The following is an 18949-nucleotide window of genomic DNA, read 5'->3' on the forward strand; positions in this document are numbered from 1 at the left end:
GGAAAAGGATAGTGAGAATAGCAGCACAGCTGGAAGAATGTAATCGATGTCACTGAATTGTACATGTAGAAACTTTCGTAATGGTGTAACTTTGGCTATGTATATTTTCACCAAAAAAAAAGTCCTCAAGGTCGAGAAGGGAGAGTGTTGACATGTTGTGGGGTTCTTAACCAATGTTAGAAAACAATGTGTGTACTGACTGTTTAATGAGAAACTATTTGTTCTGTAAACCTTCATCTAAAGTACAATAAAAAAAAATTAAAAAAAAAAAATCAGCCACTGAAAACTCTATGGAGCAAAGTTCCACTGTGACACACATGGGATCGACATGATCAGGGTCCACTCTATGGCAACTGGTTTGGTTTGGTTTTCTCATATGTAAAATAGGGATGATAGAACCTACCTGGCAGGTACATTTAGGCTTCAGTAAAATAATCTCTGTGCAGAGATCTGCCTTAAAAAAGGATTATTCTCTCCCACTTCCCCTTCCAGGTTCCCAGCTGTGTGCAAACTTCTCTTGGTTCTCAAAATTCTCTTGCCAGACATCCCTTTCTTGGGAGCTGTGAGAGGGCAGGGCCGATGTCTTTTGCATCTTTGTTTCTCCAGCTCTTAGCACAGGGTGCGTGGTACGTAACAGATTCTCAGTATATGTCTGGTGAATGAATAAGTCCTGTGGAGCAGCAGCTAAAATGAAGCTGTCTACAAAACCTTACTCCTAATAACATAGATATACCTGAAGGCAAAGTGAACTTCCCCCAGGTTCACTCTTTCTGACAGCTTCGAAAGAATTCAGACTTGGCAAAATAGTAGAGGTCGTGGATTCCTATTGCAGAGAACATCTCTCCATTTGAACTATGCATCAGCATTATTTGCAATGTCAAGAAACAGGCAAACTTGAGTGCCTAGAGAGTAGGTATAACCTCCATGCAGCCCACTTGCCCTTTTCAGCTGGGCAGAAGCTACCAAAGCCAGTGAAGCCAGTCTGTTGGTATGACCAAGCTTGACATAAGTAGCTCTTGTTGTTAGAGGTCATCAAGTCGATTCTGGCTCATGACAACCCCATGTGCTACAGAGTAGAACTGCCCCATAGGGTTTTCTTGGCTGTAATCTTAACAGGCAAGGAGGCCTGGCGGTGCAGTGGTAGAAGTGCTCGACTGGTAACTGAAAGGTTGAGGGTTCAAACACACCAGCCGCTCCACAGGAGAAAGATGTGGCAGTCTGCTTCCATAAAGATTAAAGCCTTGGAAACCCTATGGGGCAGTTCTCTTCTGTCCTCTAGGGTCGCTATAGGGTTGCTATAAATTGGAATTGACTGGACAGCGATGGGTTTGGTTAATCTTAACAGAAGCAGATCACCAAGCCTTCAGCAGACCCTAAACACTTGAGCGTGCTGCCTGGTGCCACTCAAAGTACCACAGTGGGATTGGTCACCCAGAGAAATGAGAGACTCTGGACAGCAGCAGGGCAGCGTGGGCTGAGCAAGTGGCTCCCTGGAGTTAATGCTTTCAGGTATTACTCCCTCCCTTATACTATCTGGGAGTCCAGACTTCCTGGACCACCTGCCTCTCCATATTGGGAACACTCAGTCCGCAGTGACAGACCCCAGCTGAGGGAAATCCCTAATTTCAACATATCCTACTACTTATTAGAGGTGTCTGTTTGGTGATAAATGAGTGTAGAATATTACTCCTGGGGCTCCCTGTCCTTAGCTGTGTCGTTCTGTGGATGCTGTGGGTCATTCCTCTCTGACAGGGCCCGTCACAGCCTCTGGTCGTGAGCAAGTCACTATCTGTGTGTGCAGGAGAAATGCTGCGTTTCCACCTAATCGTTTTTTCAAAATTCCTAATAGCTCATACATACACGTACATGGGAAAGAAAAAACAAAACTGTGGACATTGACTAGAGTACCTCCTTTCTAAATTCCTTACTTCCCTTCCCCAGAGGCACCCACTGTCACCAGTGTGTTACGCAGCCATGCAGAGACATCCCACACACACACAAGCATATGTCTACTAGAATATAAGCTCCATGAGGGTAGGGCTTTCTGTTTATATTGGTCACTTCTATACCCCAGCACTGAAAAGAGAGACTGGCATAGAGTAGGGGCTCAATAGCTATATGTTGAATGAATGAATGTATAATCCGATGCATTCCTAAAAAGTTCACATTTTGGTAAACTGAGTATTGTCAGTTGCCGTTGAGTCAATGCTGACTCAGTGGTGGTCCCGTGTGTGCAAAGTAGAACTGCACTCCATAGGGTTTTCAAGGCTGTGAGCTTTCAGAAGCAGGTTGCCAGGCCTATCTTCTGAGGTGTCTCTGCATAGGTTCAAACCAACCTCTCAGTTAGTGTTGAGTGCTTAATTATTTGCACCACCCTGGGGCCCCTAATGGAGTACCAGTCTTCCATTATTCTATCTTCAGTGTTTGGATGAAATTTTAGTGGGCAGTAGCACACTTTCTCAGCCAAGGAAGGGGAAGTGTCGATCCCTGCATTTCAGCGTTGCCATGCAGATCAAATGAGATCAAGGGGACATGTTAATGGCTGACATTTATTGACCACCTACTCAAGGGAGAGCCCTCAAATGGAAAGGCACCTCCTTGGTGGCCCCATTGCACCCTGTTCTACCAATGACTACTCGAGAGCTAAAACACACTGTCGTGCTTACTGGTCTCTTGCTTGTCTCCTCCTATTGGAGTATGAGCTTCCTCAGAGTAGGGATCATGTTCATTAGCTCTGCACCCCCAAAGACTAGTATATATTAAACCAAAAACTAAACCCATTGTGATTAAATCGATTCCAACTCATAGCGACCTGTAGGGTAGAGCAGAACTGCCCCATAGGATTTCCAAGGCTGTAAATCTTTACGGAAGCAGATTGCCACATCTTTCTCCCGGAAGGGTAGCTGGTGGGTTCGAACCGCCAACCTTTCGTTAGTAGCCAAGTGCTTAAACACTGCACCACGAGGGCTTCTTTAGTATATATTAGATAAGCAAATAAATGATGCTTCCAGTGAAGGAAACTGAGGACAAGGGGAGGCAGAATAGGCAATTCTGAGACATTCGTTCTCATCTGTGTGCAAATGCATCCACCTTCCCAGGCTCCCACAAGCTCACACCAAAGGTTTATAATAAAGGAGGAAGATAAAGGCCCAGAGTTAGCAGCTCAATTAAAGATGGGGAATGCACTTCAAATGTGAAAATGTGAATGTTTCAACAAAGCTAGGTAATAAGGAAAATCAATAAAACTGTCAGCACGGGCCAATTACAACTGGATTAAAGAATAAAATAATTGGTCTTGAAGGACAACTCTCTAAATTAGGTTAGATGAATGGAAATACCCTTTTCTTTCAAGCTAAATTATGAAGACATCAACAACAGTAAATAATTACATTATAGGCCACATTGACCCAGTATGAGCCGAGCTGCAAACATGAATTTCCCGAAACAATCTTCTTTATAAGACACAGAAATGATATATAGCAAGACAACAAAGATGGAATTAAGGCCATGCCAGGAAATGGGCTCACGTCTTGACTACATATCTATTGTAAACCCATCTTTTCTATAAACTTATTTCTTCAACGTGACCATTCTGTCCTCAATTACTTCATTAGTAAAACAGGCACACAAGTCAATAGAACATACACATTTATGTTTCCATAATGGCAGGGGGGACAGGGCTCCAGTAGTGATCATAAAGAGCTCTGCCCACCAAATGCCCAGGATTCGATTCTGTTTTTCATCTGTGAATGGTTGGCATTTGGTGGTGTTAACTGTGGATGATTCATTTCAGAAGAACTGCTGTGCATCTAGAAGCTACATGGAAGGAAATGAGGGCTTCTTGGCTTACTTCTCATCAAGCATTTTAGCAATGTCTCTTTGTGACACTGTAAACTCCTTGACTGGAGCTTGGTGCTCACTGCTTTTGAGCTGACTCCCCCTGTCTCATCCAGTACATATGGTTGCTTCTAGGAACAACCATTTATTCCATCAGGGCAAAGGATGGAGCCAAAAATTTGAAGACTAAGGACAAGCTCCCTGGGTCTGGGCATCAGTGGTAGCAAGAGGCTATGTTGCGGGAAGGAGGGGACGTGGGATGCACATCATAAGATCCACATTTTTGAACAACTGGATTTTGTTATTCTCACTCTTATCAAGCTCTGAGGCAGTTTCTGTACTCCACGTTCCACTGGAGAATCTGACATGTCCACGCATGTCTGGGCAGCCTATGGCTTGAGCAGGACCAAGATCTCTTTCCCTAAAGCATCTCATAGGAGGGAGAGTGATGGGCACCTCAAAGTCCCCTATTTGGGAAGCATGGGCTCTCCTTACTCTCTCAAGCAGTGTTTCTTATTAGGGACTAAACAGAACTTGAAAAGAGAAAGAGTGACAGCGTCTGAGCTTGATGCCAGGAGAGGGGTTAGAAAGGCTGGAGAAGGTGGTAGAGGGCTTACCATGGGACTCCATGAAACTACTAGGAGAGAAAAGGGAGAGCAGAAAAGACACCAAAGGGACATCTACACCTGGGCTTGACCTTCTAACACTAGAAAAGTGCCACACTTGGAAAATGTGCTCTACTCAATGTCCTTGACTTGACCAAAGTAGACCCAGAACACTCTCATCCTTGGGGGGCAGGGTGGGAGAAAGACCTGGACCATGAAGACACATCCAGAAAGAACTGCTTCCAACCTTCAAACACAGCTTAATCATTTAAGGCATTTCATTTTCTTGTTAGCATACCATGAAAATTTCCACCTTCAACACTGATGACTGTCTTTCTTTTGAAGCTTCTAGAACGCATGACTGCATCTATTTAATTCATGGTGTCCATTCAGCCTTATCTAAAAATAAGAGCTTCAAAGATGACACAAAGATAAAGATGACACAATCCCCCCTGCTAAGAATGGCCTCCCACCTCTTCCCCGCCTGTCCAGCCTAGTTATCTTTTCCTTTCCAGCCCAAGCCCTGCCTCTTCCTTGAAGCTTTCTTGGGTTATTTCAGCCCCCTCTTATTCCCATTTTGGGAGCTCTTGGTAACACTCAATTAAGCATTCAATGCTATATTGCTTTGCATTGTTCTCTAATGCTTTCATCCTGCAAGTCTTGGATTCCTAACTGAACTGCAGGTTTCTTGAAGGCAAGGGCCGTGTATTATACTTCTTACGAATGCCTTCGCTCATTTTCCACTTCCCTCCCCACTTTCCATTTCCAAAACCCAGCATGGCCACAAAGCTGGGCAAATTTGCTCAAGTGTATTAGTGGCTACTGTTCATTTGAATGAATGGCTCTTTTTGACTATCTGGTGACCAGAAGACATTGGGTTAAATAATGTAGAGTTTAGAAGAAAAAAGGGAGAATCCTTACGGAACTGAAGCTTCAATAGGGCTCTGGAATCTAAGAGATGTTATCTAGATATACTGTCCACTGGCTTAAGCAGAGTTTCAAGAGGAAGTCCTCGCCCTGATTTCAAGCCCATAGACGGTACTCTAATACAAGATTCTTCAAAGATGTAACAAATGTCTTTAGCGAGAAGGGAAGGGCCAGAGGAAAAATTACGTACCTGCTGGGAAATCAGTCCGGTCTAGATGCAGAGCAGGACTCGGCTCTGTATCCACATTACAGAGAGCCTAGGAAGGATCCAGTCTACCTGTACTGTGCGGGGATCAAGAGAGCTTTCCTTTCTACGAGAGTGGAAAACAGACCTGCTTATTTACCAAAGGGACTCTCTGAGTCACGTCTGGATTCAAAGCTAAGAATTTAAGCTTTATATTTCTGTTAAAAAGGCTTCTGCAGGAAAGAACTCAAGTAAGAAGAACAAGTGGGGAAGTCATTGCTATGTTGGCCAACTCATTATTGGGGCCACGATTTGGAGCACAGGGCTGGACCGTAGCCTGGGGTCAAGAGCCAATGAGGCCTCTTAATCAACCTTTTGGCCTTGGGCACATCACTTAACCCCTCCATCTCACCATCTCCTACTTGAAGGTCATACTCTCAAATACTTGGTAAAGCTAAAACCTCTACGCACACGCTACAGTTACCATGGTTACATCACGTCTGTCTGTCTATCTGTGCGACTTGGAAAAAGTCCAGAAGAGAGCTGCTAAGATGAGTTCAGATCTCTAAAATCTCCCTTCAGAAAGTTTAAGGAATTAGATGTATTCAGCCTGAAGAAGAGAGATTTAATAACTGTCTTCAAACAAACGAAGGGCTTTTGCCCAGGGGCAGGTGAGCGTATGGGGACCATATGTTCTGGGCCTGTGCTAGCAGAGATGAGACAAGCTGAGACTCTGATGAGGAGAATTTTTTGGCTTTAAGGGCCACAGGATACAAACGAGCAACTCAGGGAGGCTAGGGAATGTCCTTCTGGGAATTACTTCACGTGGGGAAGAAAGAGAGGGGATGCGGCAGAACTGCAGCAGGGTCTGAACTTTGCAGGAAACCATCTCATAGTTCCCGCCAGTTTACTATTCTATAAATTGCCTCCGTTACTTTGCTCTGTTCTTGGCTCTGTTGAATATGGCACACTCCAGAGTCAGAAACATGGCCTCAATCTGTTCCTGCTGCTTCTTCCTGGGTACTGGGTAGAGCTAGGCCTACTGCCCTGCTCTTGGGTCTCCAGGGTGTTGGAGTATTTGTTGAGCATCTCCTGTAGTCAAGGGCACTGTACCAAGGCACCGTCTTTATAGCAACCCTGTCTCATAGGCACTGTTACACCATTTTATGGGTGGGAAATCTAAAGCTCTGAGACAGCAAGCACTAGAGCCAGAATTTAAATGCAGGTCTGATGAACTCCGAAGGCCATGCTCTTTCCACTCTATCTGCTCCCGGTCCCAGGGGAGCAGGCAGCTGCAGAAACAACACCACTCTTTTCCCCAGAGAGTGGGGATCCTGCTCCCTGCTCCTCATCTTCTGTTTCCACAACACACAATCACTCCAGAACATGATAGAACCGCATTCTATGTGACTGTGGGTTGCAAAACGCATTCAAATTATTTTGTACCTTTTGTATTTTATTGCAGAAATAGTGACCCAAACACATACCAATGTGGTATAATTCTTGTCATTTCTATTGTTGGTTGAAATGACGACGAACCCGCCCAGGTGAACACTTACACCTGGTTGGAAGGCAGGGGAAGAAGAGCCTAGAAATCCTCGGGTCAGGCCCTGCCCTCCCTCATCGGAGACCCTGCAAATAACGGTGTGTTGCCATATTATCATAAAGCGTAAGAAAGAATAGACACATGACATCATAACAAAGGGAGAAATACTAACTAATGTGCACAGCAGGAAACCCGAGTTGGCACATTTGCGAGCTACAAGCCTGTTATACTTCTGTTACTGTATCCTGATTGAAGCATATGCTGAGACCCTGAGCTCTGCTTACCAGGATGCCATGTGGTTGTCACTTAGGATAAAAACATAAGACTATGATGTACCCGAGACCGGAGGCTCACACACTAGTACTCTGAATGGGTTTGCCACTTGGGATAATGTAGGTAAAGTACCTACCACAGTACCTGTCACCCAGGAGTCCTTTCTTCCAACCCCTTCTACCTGCTGTAGACATAAGCCAGCCCTCAGCCTTGAGCTCCGATGGCTGTCTCTTTAAATTATCTCAACGGATAAAGTCACATGACCAGAAATGACCTTAGCTCACATCCAGCCTGGCCTCTTCCATTTGGGGTTAGGTCACTGGTTTAGCTAAAGCACACACTGATCAAACCCCATTATCAGGAAGTGCACAGGACATGCAAGCAGTGGGATTTTATTAGACAGTTAGAAATCACATTAGCTCAAGCTCAAGCAGACGGAAACAACCAGGCTTTCTACAGTGAGTCAGCAAGAAAACAATTCTTTTTGGCACACCCTAGAAGAAGGGGATGTCATTCACGCAGTCTCACCTCTACACCTTTTTCTGAAATCTTTGATATTTGCATATGTCGTAAAGTTTGTTTAATTTCTACAATACATATTTATCCATTGGTGGGACTGGAGCATTTGAGATGGGGGAGTTGGAGGGATGATGGATAGCAGAATAATATTGAGTGGTGAAAACTTCAGTTAGGCCTCGTTTCAATTCTCTTCTCACAATTTCACAGACTCTGGAATTAGTTATTTTGCTAGAGACAAGGGCTTAGACAAGAATCTGTAAGGGTCCAGTCTATACATCCAGCAGGGTGTCTGTGATGGCCATATTTCACACTAGACCCTTCTCGTGTGGCCTACGCGGCAAATGTTACGGCTACTCATTCTCCATCTCCTCTCCTCGCCCTGCCAGCCCTTTCACCCTTCCAAAAGCAAAACTATCTCTGGACCAGGAGCACTCACTGTCCCAGCAGCAGGATGTGGAGAACAGATGTGTAGAACACAAACAGAACACAACAAGATCAGCTTCTAAGGCGGATTACTGAAACTCCTTCCCAACATCCAAAGAAAGGATCCCAAGTTCAAGAACAGCAAGGAGAAAAAAAAGAGCAGAAAATTCTCTTCTTTTCTTCAGAGGAACACGTGCTAGCACTTTACGGATTCCGGCGTGTGTCAGCATTTCTGAAGTAAACTCTGTTTTCTTTAGATGAAAGGGATGAAAAAAAAAATAGACTAAGAATTCAGCCCAATGAAAATCGCTTTGGCCATTCACATGTAATAAGCTGGAGAAGCAAGAAGGAAAAAAAAATCACTTGTTTCTGATTTATGTATTCATTCATTTGTCCACCTCCCTTCCTTCTAATATAAAAGGAGGATGTCTTCCACAATTTTGTAAGTCGTTAATCTTTACAAAGAAAAAAATAATAATCCAAGCCTCCCATTGGTGGCCCAGCTTCTTGGCACAGGAAATACATATTTAATTGATTATCCTATTGCACATAGATTAAGTAAGAAAAAAAAGAGGACTGATTTTGCCCTTCAAATGTTTTGCCAGTGTCTACAGTCAGGAGGCCACAGTAACATGTTGTCTGGTATATCTGAGATCAGATGTCATGTTAAAAGCAACTGCAAGGCTTTGCCTTATTGGCAGCATTATTTCTTAATCCGAGTTGTGGCTACACTGGTTGCCATTTTATTATTCTTTAGACCTTTTTGTAGGTCTTAAGTATTTCATATTGAATATTATTAAATCCTCGAATTTGCTATAACAGACTCTATTCTAGGCTGTTTAGTGCTCAGGGCAGAGGAAGACAGAAAAGCCAAAGGGTAAATTGCAATAAAGAGCAGAAAATGTCAAAGACCAATTTTGGAAGGGTATTAAAAGTTTTGAACCTATTCCAAATAATAATTGAGATCTATTAAAAGAAGACTGATTTCCATTATCATCCTCATACCCACAGACACACACTGATTGAATTTGCCTGTTGAAATCGGATGATGAGTTAGCCAAACAAAACTCATTAGGCACCACCATTATGTGGCATCATTTGACCAGCTCCTTAGAATTTGCTTACAAAGTCTCTCCTCCCACCACTCATGCTTACACTAGAGAGCCTCATCCCTAAAATGGGGGAGACCATCAGCAGTTGTGACTTTGTGCCCTGTGTCCCCCGTATTTTGGGGGAGATGTTGTCAAAGGCTCAAGTCTTCCAGCCAAAAGAGCTGAGGGAGCCAAGTACTTTCTCCTTGGGGTACAGCCCCCAAGTCCCCTTATTGTTACTGCCAAGAATCTGTGAATGCCCACTATCTGCAAAGCCAACAGGGTGTCTGTGTGGGACGCGCTTCACACTGGACCCTTCTCATGAGGACTAGATAACAAATGTGATGGTTATCATTCTCCATGCCTCTCCTCATCCTGCCAAGATTCTCTCTGCTGCGACATTAAAGCCAAGTCTTCCACCCCCTGCTCAGAGATAGAGGAGGAAAGGGGAAAGATGGTCCTGAAAATTAAATTTCGGTCTTAATTCCAAACTCCTAGAGCCCAAGTCTGCCACCATCTCCTTGTTCCTATCTGGAGAAGTTTTATGTCCTGTCCTTCCCTTCCACCCTGACCTCTCAGTCCTCACCATCCTTAAAAGGTATTAAGTGAGCAAAAAAGGGATGGAAAGAAGAGGGCGTAAAAAGAAAAGAAAGGGAAAATCCGACTATCAGAAAATCTATACCTCGTCTGATCAGCTAGTGGGGAGCCGAAGTTCCCTCTCCCCACGATTTCTCCTTAAAAGCAGGACTTTTGCCTTGGTAAGCAAAGTCTTTACCAAGGTAAGGCGCTGGAGAAAGAAGTAGCACTTCTATAAAAACTCTAGCGAAATAAGATTCTGAAATGTGACGCTTTGTTTTATTTCTGAATACCATCGGACCAACTGGCTTTACTTTCCAACGCACACACACAAACCCCCACAGGGGCCTCCCCAGTGATTCTGCTGCTTCACCAAAGCCCACTTCGTGCACCAGCCTGTGAGAAACGCCTGTTTCATTGGCCTCATGTGGTAAGTCAAAATCTGCCCTCTGCTCCACCAGAGTTAACACATGGCTGGTCCCTTTTGGTGCACAGGCATAAGCATCTTCCAAAGAACCTCCTCCTTTAAACTGTGCTGATTAATTGTTACTGTAATATGTCCCAGCCAAGGGAATGACCCAAAAGACAACGAAAAGTCAACACAAGAGAACAAGGATGAGAGGTCACACTCTCCTACCTTCACCCGATGACCCCGAGAGATCAATGATCACATACACTCTTCCTTCTGGCTCCAGATCAATCTGCAATGAAGAAAACGACAGTGACTCTGTTAGTGCATTGTGTGGGCAGTCCAAGATTTTCATGACATTTCCACCCCAAACTGCTAAAACCCAGAGTCACAGCTCCACTCCATTCATCAACCTGGAATGCGTCCAGTGCTGGGGGAGTTTGGAAGGAAGGAGAACTAGTATTTACGGAATACCCCCTTCATGTAGTGCTGTACTAGGAGGTCTCTGCATACCCAGCCAGGCAATGTCTAGTGATATTTGTGATCGTCAAGATTAGAAGGGGGGTGCTACAGGCGTCTAATGGGGAGAGCCAGGGATGCTGCTAAATATCCTACAATGCATAGGACAGTTCCCACCCACCCCATCCCACCCCCAAACAGTTATCCAGCCCAAAATGTCGACAGCGCTGTTGAGGTTGAGAAACCCCGTGTTCTCCCATTTTATGGATACGGAAACTGTATTCATAGTTACGTGCTGAGATTTTATGCCAGGACTGTCTAGACAAACCCACAAACTGTCTCCTAGAGGAAATAAGAGAAGCATAAGACGCTATCCTTGCTTTCAAGGTGCTTACAGTCTCATTGGGGAGTTAAAAAATGGGGAACCAATTAATGATGAAGCCAAATGCTGAACCCAAATTAATGATGAGGTACAGAGAATAACTAAGTATCTGATGAGACTGAAGTCCTTGTAGAAGGGCCTTCGACTTCATGGAGACAAGAAACGGCAGGCATTCATTGTGGAAGAAACAGCATAAGGAAAGTTTCAGTGTGTGTGTGGGATGTTGGTGCGGGAATGAGGGACCCCATGCTCAGGCTATGTGTTGGCGACACACCTGTCGTGCAAACCCCAGATTCCAGCAGAGCTATAAAGAGAGTCAGTACAGCTGTTTCCATCAACATGCTCTACCCACTCTAACCTGCTCCCTCTCCACCTCCAGCCCCAGCTAATGACTTCTAGTCTACAGAATCAGCCTGATGAGATCATGGGAGGGGAGAAAAGGCAGATAGCCTGGGCCTCTTCTAGTGAAGATGTCTTTGCAAGGTCTGAATGATCCTTGCAGAAGCTGCATTCTCCGTGAGAGAGACGTAGTAACTCCGGAGACCTTGGATCACAAAGCACCCCCTGTGGCCTATCCCCGCCTCCACAATCTATCTGTCTGGGCAGAAATGTAATTGGCTCAGAAGTGCCAGGCCTGTCTCCCCAACAAGCTGCCAATTCCTTGAGGGCTGGATCCACTCCTCCTTTTCTTTTTTGCAGGGTCCCCAATGAAGAGCAGGCATACATTTGACAATTAATACTTTGGAAGGATCAGCCTGTCCAAGGCCGAGGTCAACTGTCACCTCCTCTCTGAAGCCTTTCCAGACGCAACCAATCAGAATTAATTGCTCCCTCATCTGTGTTACCACAGTTTACCGTACATATCTTAATTATGGCTCCTATTAAATTGTAAGACACTGTCCATGTATCTATCTCCCCTGCTAGGTAGAGAGTACGTTAACCATATTTGCATCCCTACTGCTTATCTGGAGCCCTGGTGGCGTAGTGGTTAAGTGTTCGGCTGCTGACCAAAAGGTCAGCAGTTCAAATCCACCAGCTGCTCCTCGGAATCCCTATGTCCCCCTAAAGGGACGCTATGAGTCAAAATCGACTCGACGGTAATGGTTTCCAGTGCTTAGCTGGAGTCCCTGAGTGGCATAAATAATGAACGTACTCAGCATCTAACTGAAAGGTTGGCAGTTTGAGTCCACCCAGAGGCATCTCAGAAGAAAGGCCTGGCGGTCAACTTCCAAAAAATCAGCCACCCTATGGAGACTGTGGAACTGAGTTCACTCCATGGCAACTGGATAGTGCTTAGCTCATCGCTGCTCAGTAAACACTCAGCATCTCCAGAGGTGGAAAAAGGCTCTATATTCAGAACTTCCAGAGCCTATTCTGGGATCATTCACCCCTCCAAGCCACAGAAAAGAAGGCAGGCACATGCCTACATCTGAGACAGGCAAGAGGGGAAGAAGAAGCGGCTATACCACGCACATCACAGACTCCCTGTGAGGCAAATGAACTCAACGGAAACTGACCTTCTCTAGTTCCCTCCCACAACATCTCACTCTACACACAGTCCAGGTCCCCAGAGCCATCCCTGAACCCCGCTTTATTTCCAGACTCTGTCCTTTGTGGCTGAGAAGAACTCAAGATTTCCCTCAAAATACCATTTTCATCAGCAGAGGTCGTCCATGATTTATAGGTGTGGCCAATGATGTTATTTTGGGTTCTCTGTCAGGGCAGGAGTGAGGGAAGGCAGTCAGCAGGGCCTGTAATGTCCCTTAGCTACCCTGGAGGACTGCACACCACAGCAGACCTATACCCATTGCCGTCGAGTCGATTCCTATAGAGCAGACCCTAGGCTTCTTTTACTACTTCTTAAGTTTGAAATGAGTTCCTGGGTCATGCCAACATTTAACACAATAGGCAGCTGACCAAAAGGTTGGTGGTTAGAGTCCACCCCGAAGTGCCTCATAAGAAAGGCCTGGCGATCTACTTCTGAAAAATCAGCTATTGAAAACCCTATGGCACACAGTTCCACTCTGACACACATGGGTTCACCATGAGTTGCAGCTGACTCGATGGCAACTGGTTTGGGTTTTTCTGGAGCTTAAGATCCGGATGGGAACCAAAGAACAAACTGGTGCTTCCACTGGATACAAACTGGTCCCTTCCACCCCTAAAAGTCCATGACTTCAGCTTTCTGGGTAAAGAAAATATTCCTCAGAACGCTCACCATAGGTATTGACCCCGCCACAAATATAACCTGGACCCTGCACGGAATTACAAACAGGAAAACCAACCACAGGCCCCACTCAATGGAGCCAAACCAGAATCCTGTCCCTGACAAAGTTCAAAAATATCAGGGGCCCTCTTATCCAAAAGTATGTAATTTAAATAATGTACGCCTTTCAGAGATTAGATCATCCCTATTAAACCCCCGCAGGCAAAATGAAACACTTTCTCATATCCTCCGAGTCAAAGATTTCCCACGGTTGCGGGCTTTACTGGTGAAGTACAATGCTATCTGTGAAAAGCAGGGAGGAAGACAGCAAAGGAATGAGATGAGCTTCGAGGTCTATCCAAAGGCAGGCAGTGTGCCTATCTCTGCTGCAGGGGAGCGGGCGCTGGTGGCAGGGGCAACGGGTCACGGACGATAAAACGGATTAGGATATTAACATTCAAGATAGCAATCAGAACCAATTTTAACACCCACTGCTGCCTCGATGCTGGCGAACTGCATTTCCAAACAGAAAAATAGAAATTAAGCTATTAAACACGCCAAAAGCAACAAAAGAGCCGTGCAGCCTGGGCAGATGGCTGCAGAGCGCTGGCCCAGCCCCAGCTGAGTGAGGAGGCTCTGAGCATCCATCGAGAATGGTGGGATTTCAGTGCTGCTGATTGGAGTGGTGGTGGAGAGTGTGGTGTAACTTCTCGGCCAAATTAGTTTAATCACAAATTCTGCTCATGATTTCATGGCCCGGATAATGAAGCAATGTAGTGTCCAGCCCTGCACAACCCTTATAAGCTGTCAATCACCACCACCACCATGCAGCTGGCAGGACATAAAAGCAGGCCTCCTATCCCCTCCCACCTCCCAGCTATTCCAGGCTTAGTTCTGAACCACTCCCTCTATGCTCCAGGTTCCTCCCAGTTCTCCCAGATGTAGCCATATTTATCAAATCTTCTTGAACCTATTTGACTCGTCTTCCCAGCTACTATCTGTTTTCCTTGACTGTGAATTCTCTTTCCAACTCCAGCGCCTTTGGCTATCCCTCCAGTTAGGCAGGAGTAGATGGTGAGGGGAAGGGGAGACGCACACAGCCTTTAGAGTCAGACAGACCGGAGCTGAATCCCAGTTATGTCACTTCACTAGCTGAGTGACCTCAGACAATTATTTAACCCCTCTCAGCCTCAGCCTCAGTTTTGCCATCTGTGAAATGGGTTGTTGGGAACATTACATGAAACATACATGCAAAGCGCCTGACACTCAGGAAGAGGCTGAGTATGTGGTGGGGAAGGGTGAGGGCTCTAGAATGGTTAAACTAATCTGAGTTGCTCTCAGCTCTGAGACTTACTGGCTATGTGGCCTGAAGCAAGTGCCTACCTTCTCTAAGCCTCAGACTGCTGGGCAGTGAAATGGAGCTAATAATAGGTCCTGTGTCATTTGGGCTGTTGGGAGGTTAAATAAAATAATCCATGTAAAGTGCTCAGCATGCTGCCTGGCACAAAATACTCAGTAATTTTTGGTGCTGTCATTATCAAAAAGCCAAGTCTTCTGCTTCTTAGCCCAATGTTTTCCCCACTATATTGTGTCTTCCCTGAACAAAAAAAGACATTCTTAAGTCCAAAGTTGATGTTATTATATGATATTCCAGGACATCTGTTGCCCTTACAGTGTTGTGAATATCAAATAAAGAATCATAGTGAAACCTGTGAGAGCTGGAATTCGACAGGGCTGCCCTGTTTTTCCAGGTCTCGAAAGTTTTCTGCCTTTGACAGGATGCAGTCTTACCACTTTTCAATCGCTCGTTTTAGTGAAAAATATTTGAGTTTTCCTTCTCTGACAGGTTTCCGCCTTACGTGGGTTCCGTCTTTCACGGGTTTTATTGTATGTATCATAAGGCAAGAATATTATACTTCGTTTGAGAGAAACCCAGGGCAAGAAAGGATCCAACACTGGCCATCAGAAAATCATACGGTCCCCTGAAAGAAGGGAACGGGGAGAGAACCACGCACCTTCTGAGCACCTCCTATGCCCAGACACCATGTTGGGTGATTTACCTACATTAGCTCATTTAATATTTTGTGAGGCTGACAATATTATCCTCACTTTTCAGATAAAAAAACTGAGCTCAGAGAGCTCTGCAGTCTATCAAGATTGCAAAGTCAATAAGCCAGGAGTCCCACCCAGATCTGCCTGGAGCACAAACGAGAGGTGACTGATGGAGCCCACAAATCAGACTCAGCAGCATCTCAAGTCCCCGCCCTGCCCATGAGGTCTTCTCTGGATGACCCAGTCCAAAGCAAGGTCTCCTTCCTCTAACCCTCCAGCTCTTTAATTGACTTGCTTCCCCAGCCAGATCCTTTTAAGGCGGAGCCATGTCTCAAACACCTTGGCCTCCCGCAGAGCGCAGGGTGAAGACGTGGGCACAAGCAGGAGCGCAATTCTTTTGAGTTAGCAGTGAGGAAAGAGCCCAAACCATAGATACCCATGAAAAAGCAATCATTGAAAACTAAGAAGACTCTCAGAGACTGGGTTTTTTTTTTTTTTTTTTTGGGTGGTGCTCAGCCATTTGCTAAACCCCTCACACATATTATTTTATGTATTCCTCAAAATGAAACTGTGAGGTAACAAGTATTGTTTGTTGCTAGTTGCCATCAAGTCAATTCCGAGGAGACCCGAAAACAGCTAAGCACTCGACTACTAGCTGAAAGGTTGGCAGTTTGAACCCATCCGGAGGCACCTTGGAAGACAGGCCTGGAGATCTGCTTCTGAAAGGTAACGGCCTCAAAAATGCTATGGAGCAGTTGGGGTTGCCGTGACAAGGATTATACTTGCATTTTATATATGAGAAAACTGGTGTTAAGGAAGGTAAATGCACAATATCTCACATGGCTAGTCAGAGCACACTGTGCTGCACGACTCCAGGGGGCACCATTCCCACGGTAGTCTTTGTGACCGAGGCCTTGGAGTTGTACAGCAGAGATGTAAGCGCACAGTTGGAACTCACACCCTCAGCTCCTTCCACCAGACTACACCTACCGAGCAAGAGCACAGACAACTGGGACAGCAAAATCTGAAGGAGTCCAAGATGAGTCCCTGAGCAGCCTACTGCTTTGTGGTATTGTCAGGCACCAGTAAACCACAGGTATCTGCATACCTGGGTTTTGGGGGCAGTTGGGTTCAAGGGAAGGGAGGTCAGAAATTCAAGGTCAAGCTTCCTCCTAACCATAGGCTCAACTTTCACCCGAGACCACTAAGTAAACCTTTCCTCAGAACAGTCTGCAAGGGTCACACATGCCCTGTCTGAGTTTCACTTCCCTTTCCATCTGTTGTGAGGCACTAGGGCTTGGGGAGAGGCAGAGGTAGGCAGGGGGTCTACAGTGCAATGGATCACTTTTATATGGCCTTTCTCACCATGGTCTTGTAACTGCCACCCAACCGATTGGGTGGGACTATGAAAATAAGGTAATTGCGGCCCACCAAGGGGACTGATCAGTTTTGCCGTTCTGCTAGGCGGAATAAGCCATCCCAGAGGCAGAAAAGAGAAGACCTTACCACCACCAAGGAAGAAGAGCCAAGAGCAGAGCATGTCCTTTGGACCCCGGACTCCCACACTGAGAAGCTCCTGGAACCAGGAGGCCAAGAGAGAGACAGAGAGAGAGCTGTAACACTGAAGACAGCAAGAAGCGGTAGCAGTGAAACAGCGGCAGGAGAGACCAGCAGGAGACGGCACAGTGGGATTTCCAGCTCACTGATAGAGAAAGTTAAGTGCCTTTGAGCAGGAGGCTTGCTGGCAGAGTGGGGTGCCTCTGGGCACTTGGCGGAGCTGTGCTTGCTGACCCACGGAGCTAGAGATGAGCGCCTTCAGGTCTAGACTTACTGGCAGGGTGGGGTGCCTCAGGGCTCTTATTGGCAGAGCTAAAAGAGCTTTTAACACTTGCCTGAGGAGGGCAGAGGTCCAGGGCCAGGGAGAGACCTGCCTACTTGCATGGCGGAGAAGAGGCTGTCCTGATGGAAGAACTGTATCCTGAGCATTCCTGAGCCTGAACTGTAACCTGTTACTTCCCTAATAAACTCCATAACTGTGAGTATTGTCTGTGAGTTCTGTGTGGACACTACAATGAATTATTGAACCCAGCACAGAAGCAGAGAGTGCTGTGGGAGGGACGGTTGGTGTCAGAATTGGTAAAGATGGTGGAGAGAGGAGGCATGTCTGCCTTGGGCTGTTGATCTTGAGTCTCCTTCCCCCTTGGGAAGTTAGAGGAGGTCAGACGTCTCTGCCATACCATTCTCATGGGGTCAGAAAAAGATGATGAATTAGGCTGAGAAGGAGGAAGAAAGGCTAGCACTGCAAGTCTTCCACCAATTAAGTCCTGGCCTGTTATTCTTTTTCTTTCTTCTTGGATGACTGGGGTACAGGGGAGGGGGAAGGGAGGAGGGGAAACCATTAAGAGAGAAGACTCAAGAGTTCTTTCCCAAAGCAGAGGCTCTGCTTCCCAAGACCCGTACTCCCTTTACCACAGACCATCTCCGTGAATACAACATGGGCTGCCTGCAGCATCCCCAGAAGCACCCAGGAAGGAAGAGGTGATCCGGGCTGGGTAGGGGGCATGCATGCAGCAGACACCCTCCCAGCTTCTGCTTTTAGAAAACACAAAATACTGACACTTAGACAGGCAACTCTTATGCTAGTTTTGAAGTTAGCAGCTGATTAAATTGAAGACTTCATTTAGGGAAGAATTTGCTATTAGCCCTACTGGTAAAGTTCACTGGCTGGTTGAAAACCAGAGGATGCACATGTAATCAAACAATTTTCAGGGTCCCACCGTGCCAGCAGACTTACAACAGCACTTATCTTCATAAAGTAAGGGGAGGAGGATTGGTTCTCCCCTAGCACTGCGGTACAAAGATATGCCTGGGGCTTTAGTGCCAATCCCTGCAGGGAGGGACCCTGTCGGTCATCTCTTCTCTTTAGCTCCACCACAAGGGAGGCATTTCATCTATATCTGTACATGTTGGTTAATGAATGGATAACTTTATCTTAAACTACTTCAATGTATGAAAAAACTGGATCTGCACAATTAGGGAGATGATTTACTTTATATGATTTTATACTTTATATAAGAAGCACTGACCTGCACACAAATGTTCACAGCAGTTTTATCCATAACAACCCCAAATTGGAAACAATCCAAAATGTCCAACAACAGGTGAAGGGATAAACAGCCATGGTGCATCCATATAAACCGTCATCGAGTCGACAGGACAGAGAAGAACTGCCCCTTAGGGTTTCCAAGGAGTGGCTGGTGGATTCGATACGCTGATCTTTGGGTTAGCAGCCAAGCTCTTAACCACTGCGCCACCAGGGCTCCTGCATCCATGTAGTGGAATTTTACTCAGCAATGGAGAGGAACGGACTACTGACACATGCAACTCTACGGACGTTATGCAAAAGAAGCCAAACGACAAAGAGTATATATTGTCTGTGTCTTGGTCCTCTAGTGCTGCT

General features: G+C 45.8%; 1 protein-coding gene across 1 annotated transcript in view; it reads right to left on the minus strand.

Annotated features, from left to right (window-relative positions):
* Positions 1-18949, minus strand: part of PRKCE (protein kinase C epsilon) — a 616913-nt gene that overhangs the window by 378112 nt on the left and 219852 nt on the right. The window contains exon 2 of the mRNA XM_004369495.2: positions 10619-10682. Within this exon, the coding sequence (XP_004369552.1) occupies positions 10619-10682 (64 nt within the window). The remainder of the gene's footprint in view (positions 1-10618; positions 10683-18949) is intronic.

This window comes from Trichechus manatus, unplaced genomic scaffold, assembly GCF_000243295.1.
Source record: "Trichechus manatus latirostris isolate Lorelei unplaced genomic scaffold, TriManLat1.0 scaffold00005, whole genome shotgun sequence".
Taxonomy (NCBI): Eukaryota; Metazoa; Chordata; class Mammalia; order Sirenia; family Trichechidae; genus Trichechus; species Trichechus manatus.